The sequence below is a fragment of the Trachurus japonicus genome, chromosome 9, assembly GCF_045865225.1.
Source record: "Trachurus japonicus isolate A0001 chromosome 9, Traja_1.0".
NCBI classification, from domain to species: Eukaryota; Metazoa; Chordata; class Actinopteri; order Carangiformes; family Carangidae; genus Trachurus; species Trachurus japonicus.
Genome location: NC_140915.1, coordinates 12,020,841 through 12,040,137, shown reverse-complemented (window position 1 = coordinate 12,040,137; position 19,297 = coordinate 12,020,841). Strand labels below are relative to the sequence as shown.

General features: G+C 44.5%; 2 protein-coding genes across 2 annotated transcripts in view; both read right to left on the bottom strand.

The window, feature by feature from the left end:
* Positions 1-19,297, bottom strand: part of LOC146981013 (protein unc-13 homolog B-like) — a 188,879-nt gene that overhangs the window by 118,064 nt on the left and 51,518 nt on the right. Inside the window, exons 6-8 of the mRNA XM_085785933.1 lie at positions 19,154-19,227; positions 18,595-18,652; positions 16,997-17,210 (exon numbers count right to left, since the gene is read on the bottom strand). Coding sequence (XP_085642059.1) covers positions 16,997-17,210; positions 18,595-18,652; positions 19,154-19,227 — 346 coding nt within the window. The remainder of the gene's footprint in view (positions 1-16,996; positions 17,211-18,594; positions 18,653-19,153; positions 19,228-19,297) is intronic.
* Positions 220-4,514, bottom strand: LOC146981014 (uncharacterized). Its single transcript, XM_085785929.1, has 2 exons — positions 4,072-4,514; positions 220-3,945 (listed from the first exon to the last, which is right to left on the bottom strand). Exons 1-2 carry the CDS (start codon positions 4,459-4,461, stop codon positions 277-279), a joined length of 4,059 nt encoding a protein of 1,352 aa, XP_085642055.1. The 5' UTR covers positions 4,462-4,514; the 3' UTR covers positions 220-276.

Sequence of the window (19,297 nt, the reverse complement as noted above, 5' to 3'; positions counted from 1 at the left end):
TGCATTTAAACATAATGGCGAGTGCCTTCCAAGCAGATGCAATCATTTTCTTTCCTATGGTTTTTATCATGAAATTTACAATATCTTCCGAAGAAATGCATTTCAAACTAAATGTCTAAATCTAAGAATATGCTGAGGTGAAGTTGTGGGAAGAGAAAAGGGAAAAATACAGCAACTAAAGAGCCATATCAAATATGGTCTAAATAAAAATAGGAAGAGCGGCAAGGGGGACAAACACTTGTCTATGCTAGCATGATAACTGAACAATGCCATTTATCATGCAAATTGCACTAGCCTTTTTGCAGCCTCCTTTGTCAACAGGTCCTTTGGTTGCTCTGTGCCCAACTCTGCATGCACGGTGTCAGGTGTGTCAACTCCACTCTTATCTACCTCACAAGTGGTAATCTTTAACTGCGGTTTGTCCAAACTTTCTGCTAGGGACTCTGAGTGAGAGGGGAGGCCAGACAGTGGCGACTGAGCTAAGGTGTCACAGCTCCCTGTTTTTGAAGTTCCTGCTTCTGTATCACTGACATCTGCACTTTCAGTGTCTCCAGAACCCGGAGAAAGTTTCTCAGAGTCTGGTTCGCAAAGTTCATCTGTAGGTTTTGGACTTTGAGGCTGAGGTTGTACTGTGACCACAGGAGGGGCAGGTTCTGGTTTGGGTGGTTCAGAGCTCCCAAACATGGAGCCAAGTTTCATGCCAAACACAGATGGTGGTTCCTCCTTTCCAGCTGGTTTTTCATCCTGGAAAATACCAGCTGAAATGTTTTTAAAACCAGAAAAGAGACCACCATCCGTTGGTTGGGGCTGTGGTGCCTTTGGACCAGTGGCTGGGGATGGAGTTGTAGAGAAAAGGGATCCAATAGAAGATGTGCCTTCAGCAGCCACAGACATAAAACCAAATTTAGGGGCAGTCAGACCTGGTAAGTCAAACATGCCTTTGGTTTCAGGAGCAGCAGGTGGTTCAGCTTTGTCAGGCACTGCAGAATCTGGTTCCTCTTCATGCTTAGTAGACTCATCAACCTCTGCTTTTTTCTCAAGGTCATCAGGTTTCATGGTGGATTCAGTAACCGAACCCTCTTCTTCCTCTGCTTTGTCTGTTCGTTCAGCTTCTTCCACTAACCCCTTTTCAGGAACCTCAGGGTCCTCAGAGCTCTTAACAGGTTCATCTCCAGATAAAGGCGTCACCTCTGTATCTGTTTTTTCTGCGCTCTCAACAACAGTTACATTTGCAGAAGTAGCATCCCCTTGTCCAGGCTCAACAGATTGTGAAGGCTCCTCGGATTTTGTTGTCTCAGGACCTTTAAATATACCAAATAGGTCACTGGTAAGGGACTCTGTAGCAATGCCAGTTGGTAGGCCAAAGAAGCTTTTCTGCTGTTGTTGCTGCTGCTGCTGCTGCTGCTGTTGTTGTTGTTGTTGTGGCTGACGAGGAGCAGGTGATGATCCAAAAAGTGAACCAGGTGAACTTGAAAAAAATCCACCAATTGTTTGTGGTTTACTTTGAGTGTTTGGGGTAGAAAACATTGACATAAAGCCAGAAAATGAAGCTTGTTCAGGGGGCCTCTGTGGTCCTGGCTGCCTTGGTCCAGCCATCCTTGGTCCAGCCATCCGTGGTCCTGCCATTCTTGGCCCTCCCATTCTTGGATCTCCCATTCTTGGCCCTCCCATTCTTGGATCTCCCATTCTTGGCCCTCCCATTCTTGGATCTCCCATCCTTGGCCCTCCCATTCTTGGATCTCCCATCCTTGGCCCTCCCATTCTTGGATCTCCCATCCTTGGTCCTCCCATTCTTTGTCCTGGTGGACCAAGTGGCCGGACCATGTCTGGCCTGGGCTGCTGTTGAGGTGGTGGACTAGCAGGTCCCAGTGATGGACTGGGGGGTACTACAGTTTGAGATATCACTTCTGATGAGTTGGCAACACTGTTTTCTTCACTTGTTGAAGAGGCCACTGCAACAGAATTACTTTCGGACGGTTTCTCCAATCCATGTGCAGGTTCTGTACTAGTTTCTCCAAGCTGTATTTTTGCCTCAGCTGGTTCCTTTGCAGTTTCTTCAGATGTGGCTTTCAAGTCTTTGTCTGACTCTGAAACTGAAGTCTCTGTTGTAAGTGCACCCACCATGGATTCTGCAGGAGTTTTATCTGTTACTATTGTAGCTGAATCGACGACTGATGCCTCTTCAGCAGGTTTTTCTCCTTGTGCAACAGCTGATTGTTCATCACCTAGATCTTTTAAAGGTTCCTTACTTATTTTTTCCACATCTGCAACTGTTGGTTTTTCTTCACATGAGGCTCCCTGAAGCTGCTCAGATGATTTTTCCATATCTGCAACAATTGTTTGTTCTTCACTAAAAACTTTTTGTGGCTCCCCAGTCTGTTTTTCTACCTCTGGAATTGTTATTGCTCCTTCAACAACAGCTTTCTCACCTTCCGTATCTATAACAGCTGCTTGTTCTTCACTACCAACTTTTTGTGGCTCCTCAACTGTTTTTTCTACCTCTGGAATTATCTCTCCAGCAGCCTTCATACATTCCTCACCCATAATATCTGATGTTTTGTTTTTGTCAGTTTCATCTGTAACACTCTCTGTCATCTGCACATCTGATGGGCTTTTGATGGCAGCTACATCAGTATCATCACTTGTGCACTTTATTTCTAAAGTATGTTTCTCTGAACTATCTCCAGGAACTCCTTTCTCAGACTCCATTATATCTTTAATTTCTCTATCTTCTTTTTGGATGTCTGACTGTTCGTCGCATACTAATTCTGCTTGTTGGTTTGGTAATGTCTCTTTCTCCAGTAGGTTTGTTGTCACATTTGGTTCATCTGTGATAGAGGCTTTTTTGTCCATCTCTAGATGTGCATCTGGTAGGGATACTGACTGCTCAGTGGTTTTGCTAGTGTCCAAGGTTGATTCTTGAACATCCTGGCATGAATCCTTAACTGATGATGTGGACAGGGGCTCGGAGGGTGCAATTTCCGCAGCCTCAACGGCATGATCCTTTGCTTCTTTTGCATCTGATGGTTTCACTTCTTCCAATGCAATGTCCTCCTTCTCAGGAACAGAGACATCTGGTTTGGTTTCCTGAGAAGGAGTCTCAGGAACAGGGACATCTGCTTTGGTTTCCTCCATGAAAGACATTCCAAACAGGCCAAATCCAGTTTTTGATTTGTTACCCTCTGAATTCCCACCAAGTGAAAACACAGAGGAAACCTTGAAAACACCATCTGATTCAGCTGGTTTAGATGCTGGGGGATGTGCTTCTGGTGCTTGCTGGTTTTGTCCACCAAACATTGAGAACAGTCCTTTTCCTGAGGGCTCTGGACCTCTGGGACCTGGCGGTGTAACCGCTGGACCTGGTGTGGGTACTCTGGGTCCAGGCTGGGGCTGGGTGCTGAGACCTCCAAACTTGGAAAATAAACCTGCACCAGGTGTATCCTTCTGTGTAGTGGAACCTGGCAGGATGCCACCAAATAAAGAAGATCCAGCTGAAGGCCCTCTAGGTGTTGCATTACCACCAGGATGACCTCTGGGACTAGGTGGTTGCTGAGGTGCAGATGAACCAAACATGGAAAACAGACCTTTGCCTGGAGGTTCTTTGGGTGGAGGACCTCTAGGCCGCACACCTCCAGTGGTTGGTCCTCTTGGGCCAGGTGGTGGCTGACTGGATCCGCCAAACATAGAAAATAAGCCTTTTCCCTGAGGCTCTTGTGGGGTTGACTGTGGTGTGTCTTTGGGTACAGGTGAAGATGGGGCATTTGACCCACCAAACATCGAGAGTAACCCTGTACTGGGGGTGTCTTTAGCAGATGAGCCAGGAATAATGCCACCCAGTATTGATAATCCAGATTGGGCGGAAGGCTGCTGTGGGGTTGCACTGGAGCCACTAAACACAGAAAACAGTCCTTTTCCTTGTTGCTCATTGGGCTCTTCAGCTACAGGCTTTGCCCCGGGCTGATCAACTTTGGCCTCGGGCTGATCAACCTTGGCCTCGGGCTGATCAACCTTGGCCTCGGGCTGAACAACCCTGGCTTCGGGCTGATCAACCTTGGCCTCGGGTTGATCAACCTTGGCCTCGGGCTGATCAACCTTGACATCCAAACTATCCTCCTTGGAGGCTGTGATTTCCTCTGATTGAGCTTTGACATGACTGGGCTCTGGGGCTGGGGAGGTGATATCCCCTTCTGTTTTGTCATGAAGCTGCTGGACTCCTTCAGGTGATTTTAGATCTGACACTGAAGATACTTCTTTCTGTGACAACTTATCAAGGGGCTGAACTTCTTCCGGCAGTTTAACAGCTGAGGATGTGCCTTCATTCTCGTGGGTTGACTGTAGAGTTTCAGAACCTCCAGGTGATGGGGGCACCATAATTGTGTTTTCAACCTGACCAGTGAGGTCACTGAGAGGCTTAATTACCTCAAGTGGTGTTATATCTTGAGCTATCGGTTTTCCATCCATGGAAGACTCACAAGTGTCAATGGTTTCAGTTATAACTCCAGAGGCTTCTGGCAAGTCACTGGTCTCAGAAGACGCCGCTTTAACTTCCAATGCTTGTGGTAACTCACAACTCCCAGGTTTAACTTCTGAGGTTTGTGGCAACTTACAAATCTCAGTGGTCTCGATAACTTCATAGGCCTGTGGTGACTCACAAATCTCAGTGGCCTCTGTTTTAAATTCAGCTTCTGAGAGGGTTGTTTCTGTGCTTGAGATTTTCATTAAGATGTGCTGTGAGTCAAGTTCACTTGTTGCTGCTGTTGGTGTAGATGATATCTCGGATTCCATAGCCTTAGCATCGTCAGATATACCAGTCTTTGCTGTAATAACGGCAGATAACGATTCCTTACTCTCTGATGCCGTTTCGACAATGGGAGTTGTATCTTCAGAGACACCGACTTTTGGTGGTTCAGGTTTACTACAATCATTGAGCTCATGTCCATTTATCTCGTCCTCTGGGGAACTTGCTGCTGAGACAAAAATATGAGGCAGTCTCACATAAGGTCTTTGTTCTGCATCGGCAGGAGGTACTTCTGGGCGATTGATGCCAATGTAGATTGACCTTGGAAGGCTAATCCTTTCCTGTACAGAGGGGATCTCACCAGATATAGTTTGTTTGGTTTCATCTGTATGTTGCTGCTGTGACATGACTGTTTCAGATGCAGGCAAGTTATCTGTGATGGCAGTAGCCTCTTTGGTAAGGGCTGTTGAAGATTCATGAAGGGACACTTCAGTAATTTGTGATGGTGCTTGAGCTGCAAGATGGGCCTTCTGTGTAATTGGAGATTGCAAAGGGCTTCCCCTGTTTGATACATCCTTTTCTTCATTTGCTGATTTAGAAGCAGAGTCATTTTGATCACTGACAAGAGCTTGTGTGCAAGGCATGGAACCTGACACAAGGGGAGTTTTTGTGGTTAAACCAATTGTCTCTGATATTTTAACACCAGGGGTTGCTGAAGCAGTTTTCTTCTGCACATCAACAGCAGCAAGACTAACATCAGGTGTGTGCTGAGGTATAACAGTGACTGGTTTAGTGCTGGCAGAAGGCTGTGGTCCAGAACCACTAAATAATGAGATCAAACCCTTGACACCAGCAGATCCTGCTAGTGTGGAAGATGCCTCTTTCATTTCTTTCATTTCAGCTCCAAAACTCTGGCTCAGGCCAGGACTCTTTGCTTGTTCTCCAGGTACTGGGTAATGTTTTGTTGTGGGCTGTGATGCCAGCACAGTAACCTCTGATACACTCCGAGTTGAAGCCACAGTACTTGAGGGTACAGCTGGTCTGTGATATTGTCTGACAGAGATAGAGGACTGGCTTTGATCAGGTTGTTTAAGCAGTTGAATGGGTTCTTTTGCATAATGATCAGTTTTTACACTGCTTGGCAAAGGTTTGTTGCCCAAAGATTGTAAAGAAGGATCAGTTTTGTGTCCATCTTGTGTTTGTTGAATAATAGGAGCAGGGAGTGGTTGAGACATAGAAACTGTTTGGGATCTACCATATAGTTGTTGGGTAGGAAGAGCTGGCAAAGACTGTCCAGTATCTGTCACTGTGGCACATTTTAATGGTCTTTCTTCAGTGCTTTCATAGCTGTCCACAGTTGGCTGCTTAATAAGAATTTTGGGTCTAGAGGTCATATCCTGTTGAACATTTGTATATTGTCTTTGCAGCTTTGGCTGAGACATAACAGTGGATGAGGTCCAATCGGTTCCCATTCCAGGTTGTTGGTACTGATGTTGTAGAACTGAATGTTGTTGGTACTGATGTGTAGAACTGAATGTTTGAAACTGAGGTATGTTTTGTGGAAAATGATCAGGCTGTTTGTTTTCAACATATACATTACTGACATGTTGATATGCACTATTCTGCATAGCCGGTTGAGCAAGATTTTGCAGAGGAGGCTGTGTCATCCATTGCATAGGCACTGGTGCAGAGTTCAGTCCTGTTTCTGAATGCCTCCTGTAATCCATTTCAGGTTGGGTGGTTGCCTGGTTATAAGTAGAATATCCCCTATATTCTAATGATCTATGAGTATCAGAAATTGCTGGATCTTCTCTGAACATCTGAGGAGTAGGTGGTGGCGTATATTGCTGCTGGCAGTTAAGACTATTTTGGGACTGAGACAACAAATAAGGAGAAGAGAGATCCTTTGCATCTTGGTGACTGACGACTGCGGTTTTGTTTTGAGGATCCATAGTTAGGTCAACGATACCTGAAAATGTTTTCTTTTCTACTTGCTTTCCAGTTTGTCTTCTTTCAAACATTTCTTTTTTTGCTTTGTTATTAGTGCAGTTCATGGGCTTTCCATCCTCTGGTTGAATGAAAGTCCTTGGAATGATAACTGTATTTATACTATCTTTAGCTGAGAAGTCCACCGGCTTATTTTGTTGCTGTGTTGCTGTGTAGGTGGCCCTTGAACCAGAAAAGGTCTTGCTGTCATGGTAGGTAGATATTTGTTTATGTAGTGTCTCAGTTGTGTTGACTCCACTCAATGCTTGTCTCCCTTCTTGATGTACAGTTTGCTCCACTATGAGTGGTACACCAACAGAGATATTTCTTGGTACAGTTGCCTTATCTCTGACCAATGGCACAGCTTCAGTTGATAAGATATCAGGAACTATTTCAGATTGTTTCTGTTGTGGTTTGGGAGACATGTCTAAGAAGCTTTTTATGGCGTTTGCAGGTGCTGATGCTCTCCGATCAACTTCTTGAGATTCACTGTGCACAAATCCTTGTTGCATCTTTTCTTGCCATCCTGTTAATGTTGGCTGTCTTTTAGGTTGCTCTGGGGAGGAGGGTGGTTCCATAATTAGTGGGACACCAATTGAATCTATTTGGGAATATGCAAAACTTGATGGCCTGGTTCTTACTAGTGATACTGGATCTGAATAGTTTAGTTCTGTGTCTGACTTAAATGTCTTTGTTGACATATCTAATGTACCTTTAACCGAATTTGCTGGAGCAGTTGTGAGTGGATAAGGTTGGATAGGGGACAGTGGTGTACTATTGTTCTCATTTACACATGTTTTACTACTGAGTAGTGGTTGACTCTGAAGAGGAACAGTTCCCTCCAGGGTCTGCTGTTTTTGAACAGGAATCACAGTTTGAGGTTGCTTCTGGCACATTGACTCCAGTAGTGCTGGTTCAACCACTAAAGGAACACCAACAGAATCTTTTCTGGCCATTGCTCTTGCACTTGGTTTGTTAACAAGTGAAACAGCTTCACTTTGAATGGACTCATATTCTGGTGTAGTTATTCCCATTGCGGTTTGGGATGGTTTGGGTGACATATCCAGGGCTACAACTGAGACCGGCCTTGTTGAAATGGATGTATGATGAATTTGCTGTTGATACAGAATTGAACCTGTATGATATTGAGTCTCATTCTCAATCCCTTGCTGTGCAATTGAAGGGAAACTGATCATAATGTCACTAAGAGGTTCTGGAGAAGGAATATCCACAACTAGTGGTACACCAACAGAATTTTTTCGTGCAAGTTCGCGGACACTTGGCTTGCCTCTTGTTAGTGGTATAGCTTCAGTGGAAGAAACAATTGTTCTTACCTCTGGAACTACCTCCTTCAAACTGACACACGATTTAGATGTCATGTCTAATGTGGCCTTAACTGTATTGGCTGGTGCTGTGGCTTGCTGGGGTGATTTACAAATTTCGAGGGATTCAGAAGATCGATTTAAGAGAGGTTGTTGTCTTGGTAACAATGGCCTCCTACTAGCAGGTGTACTAGCCTCTTTTCTGATGGAGCATTTGACCTCATTGCCCTTTGTAGGTTGTGAATGATGTTCCTCAAAAGGTATTGAATGAGTGTACTCTTTTGTTTCTCCTCGAGGCTCTGGTGATCCTTCTCTATGCGATAAGTCAATGGATTCCTGACGACCAGGAATTCTTTTCACCTCCTCAGAAGTTAAAGGTTTTTTCGTCATCAGTGACAGTGCTTCACAGGCAGGATCCTTTGTTGGCACAACTGTTGGCTGAGTTTGATGGGTTGTTTTCTTTACAGACATATCTAATGTAGCGTTAATTGCATTTGCTGGTGCAGTAGCCTCCTTATATTTCTGAGCCTGTTCACTAGTCTGATAGAAAGGAGGTGTTGAAACTGCCCTGTTAACAGGAATGTTCTGTGCAGAACCAGTTGTAACCATGGATCGGCCTTGCTGCATCTGCAATTGTTGCCCCTGAGACTCCATTTGTTTTTTCATAATAGGGCTTGCCCGCGATGAGGTTTGTATAGCTTGCATCGATCCAGTGTTTGCTGTGGTTTTGAGCTCCTCATTAAGGCCAGATGTTTTACTTGTAGTGCTTGTTGTTAATGGTGACCGTCTGTTAGAATCAGGAGTCCTTGATTGAGTTGGTTTGGATGAAATGTCTATTGTACCTTTGCCAGGGACTGAAACATCATTTTGTTTTGTTGTAGTTGCTCTGGGGATATTATAGGCTGGCGATCTTTGGATATGCATTGTAGAAGAGGCATGGCCAATTGTAATATCTGGAATAGACATTCTTCTCGCTGGTGTGCTGTATTGATCAACTGGCCTAGGACTTTCCTGTAATCTGCCCAAAGTTGTATTACTTGAACTCAACCATTCAACTTCATCTTCCTCAGTCTGCTTTCTAAGATCTACAGCAATTGTGGTCTTGTCTGATGAGTTTATATTTTCAGTAGTATCTATCTGTTGCTTCTCTTTGAATCTCTTCAACTTGTACTTTGTACAGTCAACAGCTTCCTCCTCTTGTGATAATTCTGTTTTGGCATCTGTTGCCTCTTTTTGTCCAACAATTTTGTCTTTATTTAAGGTGGCAGAAAAATCTAGGACTTTATTACCTGATTGAGGGTCAATAGGAGAGCCAAAGGTATGATTTCTGTTGTACAGATAGGCTTCATTATATTTAATTGAGTCATTCAGTATATGTAATTTTGGTATAACTTCCTGAGTTGAATTTTGCGGCTGCGTTTGAGACAGGGTGGTAGTAGTGCAGACTTTGCTAATATCAGCTGTCCCTCCAACTGATGTTTTACTTGCTTGTGGTAGTACTTTAGGTCTCTCTGCCTGAGATGGCTGCTTCACAAGCTGAGGTTTCTTTGGGGAAACAGGGGGTGTAGTTGAGGTAGGTGTAGCAGGTAAACTCCTGACAGATGTTGGCTGTGCTGGAGGGACTGAAGAGCTGCCAGCTGCCTTATTAACAGTTGGTGGAGAAGGTAGTTGCCTTCCCCCCTGTACTGGTCCTGGTATTTTGGATGCTGAGGGAGTCTCATGAAGATTTCTGGAAATTTTTGAAGCCTCTGAAACCTTGCTGTGCAATGTAGCAGGTGTTGAAGAGTTTGACTTCAGTCTTGCTTGGTCTACAATTGTATCATCTACATGTCCGATCCTGATTTCAGGAACCGGGAAATGTCTGTTTGGAGAGATTTGTGGTGAACAGCGCCTGGGAGAAGGTGAAGCTGAGGGTGTAATAACATCTGGTGTCCTCTGGTTTTTCCAGTATGGCCCCCCGTGCCCTCCTTTTAGTGTCTTTAGAGTAAAATCAGTTGCCTCTGTTGGTTCTTCTTGATAGCTGTAACTATTTTGTACAGATTCCACTTTGATCTTTTTAAGCTTGTACACAGTAAAATCAACAGGCTGTTCAACTTGACATGATATAGATTCCTGAAACATTTGTGAGAAGCTTTCCAAATTCATGTTCATTAGTTTTTCACCTTTTTTAAGGGCGTAAGTTAAATCCATGGGTGCATCTGAAAGTGCAAACTTATTCTGTTGCTGACCTGGAATCCATAGGGCTTTATCCTCAGGGAACAGGGGGATTTTAAAACCACAAAGGGTCACTTTGTCCTTCTCTTTTTGTTTCAGAATGTTTGCAATATTTTCAGTTATATTTCCTAGAGCTTGCACATCCTCTGGTGCAGCACAAGCATAGAGGTGTCTGCCAATTCTGTCAGTTAAAAGGGAATAAATGTATTCCTCATCTGTGTAAACATAGTATCCACAATCTCCAGCCTCAGCCGGCCACCACAGCCCTTGTTCCAATAGTGAAAGCCATTGTTGATACCACTCAGAATCCTCAAAGATCATGTCATAATCAGCATCTCCTGTAACTCCTGCAGATGAGCTTAAATCCATAGCACCACGTGTTAAGTCCATCGGACCTTTTTTGGTTGAAAGTCGTTTTAAAAACTCAGTTGCCGATTTCAAACCAAAGTCCTCAGCTTTTACATCACTACTAACACAACTTTTTTCAACTACTTTGCTGAATTCCTGTACACTGCACTCTGTAAGTGACTGACATCTACTTAATCTTGCTTTTGCTTTTTCTGAGGAAAGATTCAGAGCACTTGTCCCAACAATCCAAGGTTTCTTGTTCCTATCAAGATCATTCAAATGGTCACAGCTACTCCAAGGTTTCTTTTCTCTGCAACTCATGTCAAACAAAACAAGATCCTCTTCTGGCTCAAGAAAGCGATTTCTGCTCTCAAAAAGCTGGGCAGCTGCCTCCATCAAAGGATGCGAGGGTACATTGAAATCACTAATGTTCATTTCTTTGGGATTCAACCATGTGTGATTCTCCCATTGAGGTGCTCTAACTGTGGGTTGTATATGCCCTTGGCATGCCTGGTAACGTTCCTGAACTTGAGAAGCAAGAGCTTCAGCAAGGGCATAATCATTGAGTTGCTGCCACAGAAGAGCTTCTATGAGACACTGATGTTCATAGAGGTCAGGTGGAATAACACCATGTTCTGTAAAGTTGTATAAAAGGTCTTTGTAACCATACTCATCTGATGTCCCATACAAGAGACGCTGAATTTCCTCAAGATAACGTTGGGTTGGGGAAATTGTAGGATCTTGCCAAACCTGAGATTGCTGAGGTTCTTTTGTTGTATCTGCAACAACAGATGTTGTGAGTGTTGCTGTACTTGGAGGGACATCCTCTTTACTCTTTGGTAGTAAGCGATCAAGAAGGCCTTTTTCGCCCTCCTTTCCAGTAGCAGATGTGTTGCTGTCACTGAGGCTTGTTTTGAATATGTTGGATAATAAACCAGAAGATGCACTACTTGTGCTGGTTTTTGGTTCCTCCTTTCCAAGCTGAGGGGTTGATGTTTGCTGTGTCTTTGATGATGGTTGTGGTGATGCTGGCTCTGTGCCACTAAAAAGACCTGACAGGAATCCTTTTTGAGCTGGACCTTTTGAATCCTTATCTGGGGCCACCTCTTGAGATGAGTGCATCTCCACTTGTTTGATTCTCTGAATCTGTGGTCGCACCTGTCCCGCATGTGTTGGCTGTTGTTCCTGTGCTGTTTTTAGGTCACCCTGAGGTGATGACGACTGTTCTGCAGTACCTGAAATTTTGTTTAACATGTCAGAGAACAATCCCCCAGATTCAGACTGAGCTGGATTTTGTCCTGGCTTAATAGCGGGTTGACCAGTCTGAGCAGGCTGGGCTGACTGTTGTTCCTGTGGCACACTGTCACCAGATGCAAGTTTCAAGATTCCTGAAAGCAAGCCTCCACTTTGACTAGGCTGTTGAGGTGGGGTCTGTTGAGGATTTGCCGTTTTGCCAGGTTGTTGTTGTTGTTGTTGAGGTGATGTCTGACCAAACAGGCCAGACAAGAATCCTCCTTGCTGGGTGGGTTGAGATGACTGCTGACCCGCAGATTGATCAGGTCCTGTGCTTGTCTTATTGCCCTGTTGAGCCTGTGGGCTGGGCTGTTGTGGTACATTGTCAGTTGATGCTAATTTATTAAAAAGCCCTGACAACAGTCCACCCTGCTGTGCCTCTGGTGCGGGGGCAGGAGGTTGTGCAGGTATCTGGTTTTGCCTCCGCAGAGGTTGTCTGTTGCCCTGTTGGGGTTGCTGCTGGTTCGAATGACTAACAGGTGGCTTCTGCTGTGTTGAAGGAGGAGTAGAGGCTGTTGAAAAGAGCCCAGAGAGGAAGCCTCCTTGTTGATTAGGTGGTTGCTGGGTCACCTTGGTGCCCACTCTCTGTCCCTGCTCTGATTGATTCCCTGCTGCAGACTGAGGAGTGCCTGTATCTGCAATTTTGTTTAAAAAGCCCGAGAGCATCCCGCCAGGACTGCTGGGGGGCTGTTGTGGCGGGACTTGGTTCTGCCGTTGTAGGTTTTGTCTGTTGCCTGATTGTTGATTAGGTTGCCGCCCAGGTGGACCACTCTGTTGCCTGTTTTGTGAGGGCTGGGCAGGGTTTACAGGAGCAGAGTCCTGACTACCAATTCCAAAAAGACCAGATAAGAAACCTCCCTGTTGTGGGGGGGCTTGTTGTGCTGGTTTTTGGTTAGTATCTTGAGCACCAGACTCGGATTGTGGCTGGGATGAAGGAGAAGGTTCCACAATCTTGTTAAAGAGTCCTGATAACACATTACCAGATTGCTGATTTGGTTGTGTAGATTGTGGAGCCGAGGGTCCTTTTGGTGGCTGAGTAGCAGCTTCTGTGAGCTTCAACAAACCTCCAAATAATCCACTTGGTTGAGGCGTCGCCGCTGTTTCTTTAGGAGGTGGTTTGTCTGTTTGGTCAGACTGTTGCTGTTGGTTTGGTTGTTGATCAGAGCTTATAGGTTGGCCTAGTTTCTGGTCAGGCTGACTTTTGTCAGGAGGAGGTGTTTCTGTTGAGCCCAGTTTAATCAATCCTGACAAAATCCCTGTTGACTGAGTAGGAGGAGTGGTTCCTTGACTCAAGTTTTGTTCAGGTCCTTCTACTTTCTCTGTTTGGTCAGGCACCTGTGGTGGCTCTTGGCTGGGCTGAGTCGGTTGAGACCCAGTCACTGTATCTGTTGCTTTTTTCAAGAGCCCAGATAAGACTCCTCCTGCAGGTGGCTGTGCTGTGGCAGGTTGTCCTTGCCTTTGACTTTGAGATTGAGCAGATTGGCCTCCTGGTAATGTGGACTGATTTGCAGGAGCAGATACAGTGTCAGATGCAAATTTTAAAAATCCTGACAACAGTCCTCCTTGCTGTTGTGGGGCAGAAGTCTGTTGCGCTTGGGGAGGAGGTGGGGAAGGTGACGAAAAAAGCCCTGAGAATAGCCCACCCTGTTGAGGCTGGCTATCCCCTCCCTGGGTTGTACCAGAAGTCTGTTGCGCTTGGGGGGGAGGTGGGGAAGGTGATGAAAAAAGCCCTGAGAATAGCCCACCCTGTTGAGGCTGGCTATCCCCTCCCTGGGTTGTACCAGAAGTCTGTTGCGCTTGGGGAGGAGGTGGGGAAGGTGATGAAAAAAGCCCTGAGAATAGCCCACCCTGCTGAGGCTGACTATCCCCTCCCTGGGCTTTCTTGCCAGATGACACATCTTCGGTTGATCCTAGTTTAAACAGTCCAGAGATAATTCCTTGACCCTGTGGGGGTTGCTGTTGTGATGTTGTTTGTTCCTCAGGCTTGGAAGAACCTTGATCTTTAGTTGTGACATCCAATTCCGGCTTAATATCTGTCACGCACTGGGGATCTTTTTCAGTCACCATTGGATCTTGAGATAGCTGTTCTGTTTCTGTTTTGTCAGTGGTCTCTGTAGTTTCAGTTTGGCCCTCATTATCAGAACAAGGCTTGGTTAGCGTCACAGTGGGAGTGATTTGTGGTTTTGCAGCTTCCTGAGGAGGTTCATTTGGGGCTACCTTAAAGAGGTTTGAAAACCAGCCAGTTTCTGTGTTTGTTTTTGGTACACTTTCAAGAAGTGCAGCTCGATTTGGAGAGGGAGTTCTTGAAGGGCCGGGTGAGGGAGTTTTTGCTGGGGTATTGGTATCTTCGCCAGATGCAAATTTAAGAATCCCTGAGAGCATACCTCCTTCTGCTTTTGCTGGGGTTGTTGGGGAAGTATTTTCAGAAGAGAAAAAAGGGATTTTGAGTTTGCTGCCCAAAAATGACTCATCTGCAGGCTTGGTGTCAGTCTGGGTTTGATTTTCAGGAGGAGGAGAGGGTGATGATATGAGGTTAGAGAGGGATTTCTTAAAAGGACTGAAGAATCCTGTTTCCTCTGAACTGCTTTCAGGTTTTGGTTCAGACATTGCAGAAGTTCTTCTTTGCTGACTATCAGGAATCTCGCCAGATGATTCTGTTTCTGGCAGAATCTCCACACTTCCTGCTTCTGACAAAAGCTCAATTGATCCACTTCCTGTATCTGGCAATAGATCAACTGATCCACTCGCTGAGCCTGGTCTCAACTCAACTGACAACTGGCTGTCTGTTCGTCTATTAGGACTTGTGGTTCTGCTTATTGACCCTTGCTGGGATTCAGTACTTCCAGCAGATGCACTTCTTGTCTCTGATAGCTGAGGTGATGGCTCTCTAGATGGTGGTGCACTGGAAAAAAGCCTCATAGGACTAAGCCTTCCTAACATGGATTCAAACCCAGATGTAGGTTGGTTAGTAGTGGCTGCACTGCCTTGTGATTCTGTCCCAACATTTGTTGACGTCTGATCAGGTTCAGCTTGCCGACTGGTTTCCGAGGACTGAAACGGCAAGAGAGACTGAAGGGAAAACTTTTTTTCTGTTGTGGGCTCCTGAGAGGCAGGAGGAACTATGGCCACTGGCGGGGATGTACCACCACTTTTGGGAATAAAAGAAAGCAATTTTGAAATGCCAGACTCAGGTTGGGGTGAAGTAGGTGGATTTGTTGCAGTTGTTTCTGTGGGTTCAGGACTAACTTTAGGGATGAAAGATAGCAATTTTGACATACCAGACTCTGCCTGAGGTGGTTGGGGGGATGGAGCTGTATCAGAGGCTTCTGCCTCAGTGGTAGGCTTTGATCCTGTTATTGTACTAAATAATGAGCTCATGACATTCTTTACTCCAGCTATGCCCTGTTCAGCAGCACTGTCCTCCTTAACCTCAGGTTTGACTTCAGCTTTTTTATTCTCTTGAGGCTCTTCAGCTTCAGCTTTTGCATCAGTTGGCAGTGCTGGGAGTTTCCTTCTTATTGGCTTAGGCATTGACTCATAATTGTTGATCTCCTCCTCTTTCACAGCCAGGTATTCAGACACTGAGTGAACCAAGCTCTGCAGTTCACCCATTGGATCAATATATTCATCACTTGGCTCCTCCACAGGAGACAGCGTAGGATCTTGTCCCCGACATGTTCTACCTTTGCTTGAACAGCTTTGTCCTCCAGAAGGTGATGTATACCTGCCAGGGTAATAGTAACTTTCATATTCATAACTAGCATCCCCCTCAGTGAATGCAAGGTCATCGAGCTCTTCTTCAGATCCAAAGGAATACTGCATCTCATCTGACCCGACTGAGCCATACTCACTCCTCCCCCTGATCCTTTCAGCCTCACGAAAAGCTGCATAGCTCTCAAGTGTGTCCTCTAAGGCAGTTTTGGCCCACAGTCTAGTCTTGTAAAGTAGACCTTCTGAGTCCGTCTGCTGTCGTAACTGTTTGACGGAGGGAATTATATCGATTTCAGGAGGGGATGATTCATCCTCAAAGCTGCCAGCTTCCTTATAAACCAAACGTACCTCTCCACTCCCAAAGCCATGCCTCCGTCTGTGTGACGTGCCATTCGCCTCCTCTGTATCCTCAGGGGACAGTGCATCACATTCGACTGTCTGGTAGAACCTGCTGCCTTTGGACTCAGAGGGGCTGTTACTGATTCTGTAAATGATGCTTTTATCTTCATCCTCCCACATTTTCTGTTCAGCGTCCAAGTAATCATCCAGGACACCAGACTCAGGCACTTTGTATTTACTCTCCCAATCCTCCACACCCATACCTGAATCAACAGGGATTATTCTTACCCCACCTTTACTATTTGATCGCCTAAAATCAAGTGAAGAATAAAAGAGCCATGCAGGAAGCAGTGAAGTGGAGCATGGTGCAAAGAAAAAGAAAGAAAGAGAAATTAAAGCATTAGACATGAATCAAAGACAGAAGATGGCACAAACAAAGTGTTTAAAAGGAAATTGAGAATGAAAAAAGCCAACTATGTGGAAAGAAAAGTGTTGTGCAAAGTTACCTGTTTTTAATTTTCTGTTAGAGATAATTTTGTTTTCTCATGGCCACACAAACAATTTCATTATTTTCACCCTCTAAACTTTTATAAGCAGCATATTAACAATATTAAATTCATTAGACATTTAACTTTACAAAAACAGAAATAATTACTGCTTACTGTCATGCAACAGATCTTCTATGTGCTTCTATGAGCACATCGATCTAAGGCTGTGGCACTTCTCTGCTTTTAAATGTGACTTTTTCAATGACATCAGTCATATTTATCAGAAAATAAAAACCTCTTTCACCAGATTCTGGGGCTCTTGGTGACTAAGAACATACGCACGTATGACCTCTGAACCCAAGGTTGAAAGTTGTTTGTGTGATTCAGGCCGATAAAAAAAATGCTCCTTTAGTGTACTTGCTGTTTTTCATTACCTATATCCATGTATTCGGCACCACAGGGTGACCATGAGAACATTATTCTTAAGTGATGCTGCAGTGGTGAGGTCAGTTTGTGTGTGTTTGCTTGTGTGCCTCTGTTAGGGTGTGTGCTTTTACCTGGGTCCCCTCATTTCTCTATAGTCTAGCTCGTAGCTTTGTATAGAGTCAGACTCCCTGGACAGGGTTTGATGCTGGACCCTGCGTCCTATAGGGTACTGGTGCACTGATGAATTTGTCTGGGGGGTGTTGTAGAACGGTGGAGGTCTGTTGCTAGTTTCACTGCGGTAGTCGCTATCACGATCGTCCACGGCACTATCGTGGTCATCGAAGGCTGAGTGAAAGACAACACAAACATTTTAGTAACATGACTGCAAGAATGCATGACAATATAATAAGTTTATCACTTTCTGCACTGCACAGATGAGAGATAAACTTGTTAAGTGTAACTTTAAGCAAACTGAACTTGCCAAGAAAGTGGAGCCGGGAGTTTACAAAACATCCAATGTCACAGGCAAGATATAATCATGAGGGGACTGCTTGGAAACTGTCTGGATATAAAGCACTTCCATAGTTTGAGTATACCTCCATCTTGTGGTAGCAGGATTATAACACAAGGCTGAGAATGACTTGAACAAGATAATTGATCAAAAGAAAAAAACAATATAACTTTAACTAAATAGGCCTATAGATTTAGAATGATCATTTGTAGACAAACACATCAAACATGATCAAACATGCATAGCTCTCCTTTATCATGCAGAAATGGAGAGTACACAAAGTCACGTGGAGGGGGACGACAACAACCATTATACGTACTCTGTTGGTCACTCCATCCAAAATAACTCCAACTGCCTGTCGGCATGGAGGCAAGTGTTCAAAGAAGTTAGGGAGAGAATTAAACCTCATTACTTAAGAATCAAACCAGTAAGTGGGACTGGTGATGGCTCGATGAGTATGTAACATGCAAGGAGACTGAAAACTGTGAGGCACCATGAAAGAAGTGATGAATGGTAACGCAAGTGAGGGATGGATGAGAGTTCAGTGAAGCTGGACTGAAAATGTGATGATCGATTTCACAACCAGTATGAGGGGTCAACGGTGACACAACAAACAACAAACCAGAGATGGGGAGAACAAAGTTAACATCAGCGCTCAGCCATAGTTTTTTTTCTTAAATTGTGGACTGATGAATGAGAAGAAGAAAAATATTTTTCCAAATTATAGTGATCCATGTGGAGTAACACATTGGTGATCAAAGCGCTCTCACATAAACCTAAAAGGGACAACGAGGAGTTTTGGAAAAGCGAAGTGTTTTCACACTACATTTATGAGCCTCCGTGCGCACCGTACAATTCTTTGACCGGCGCAAGACGTTCTCATGTTTTCATTCATCAATAATTAAAGTCAGAGGTTCAAAGAGGTTCACATACCAGCGTAGTTCCGACCATAAACGGCGATTCGGCTGCGTTATTCTCATGACTCGCCACGAAGGAAACGCTGGTCGGCTCGACCAGCATTTCTGTCACCACTAATAATAACAAAATAACGATAGAGACAAAACGATATATTTATCGAAAATGGGCCCATTAACAAGTGTGGGTAGCGGAGATTCATCCACATTAACGTGAGACTTTTTTATAACCGAATAGAAACTCCTCGTTGTCCCTTTAATGTGAAAGTGCTACGGCATGAATATTTTTCCATTTCACACTTACAGCACTGGGAAGGTACAGATGCCATTCGTCTTCTCTGGACCTCTTCCTGCAGTGGATACTAAGGGGAAATGGGAATAAAAGGAAAATATGACGGGATCAGTGAAAGAAAATCATTTAACAATCATACAGCACATATCTGAGTGGTGTTATGGATTGTTTTTGCCACTAGGTGGCAGCAGAGAATCAACACAAACTGCAGCAGTGGGGAGAAGGCGGCACAGTGTGACATCATGTGGTTAAAACTGATGTGGTGAATCAGATTCAGCAGCTCAAAGGTAACAACAAAGAGCTCAGACTCAACTTTTTACAATAAACATACTTTAAATGAAAACAAAACTTTAGTATTGTTACCTCCTACCATTCTGGACTGGAAATTAGAATAATAATATCTTGAACTATGTGTAAAAGTTTAGTTTAAAGTGACACCAACGCTTCATATTACCCAACGACATACTTTAATGGGATTCCCCACTGAGTCCTGCATAAACTACCATTTAACATCTCTAATAGTTTGATGATTAATTAACTTATTAACAGGAAGCAAGTTTAGTAAACTCACCTCGTCATGTATCCGCATGGTATTGATCCGCTCCAATTTATTGGTCCAGTACTGAGCCTCGTCGTCTGGGATATCTGGACAGAAGAAATAGACAGATTCCAAGTTAGAAGAATTAAAAAGAGGGATAAGAAAATTAGAGGAGGA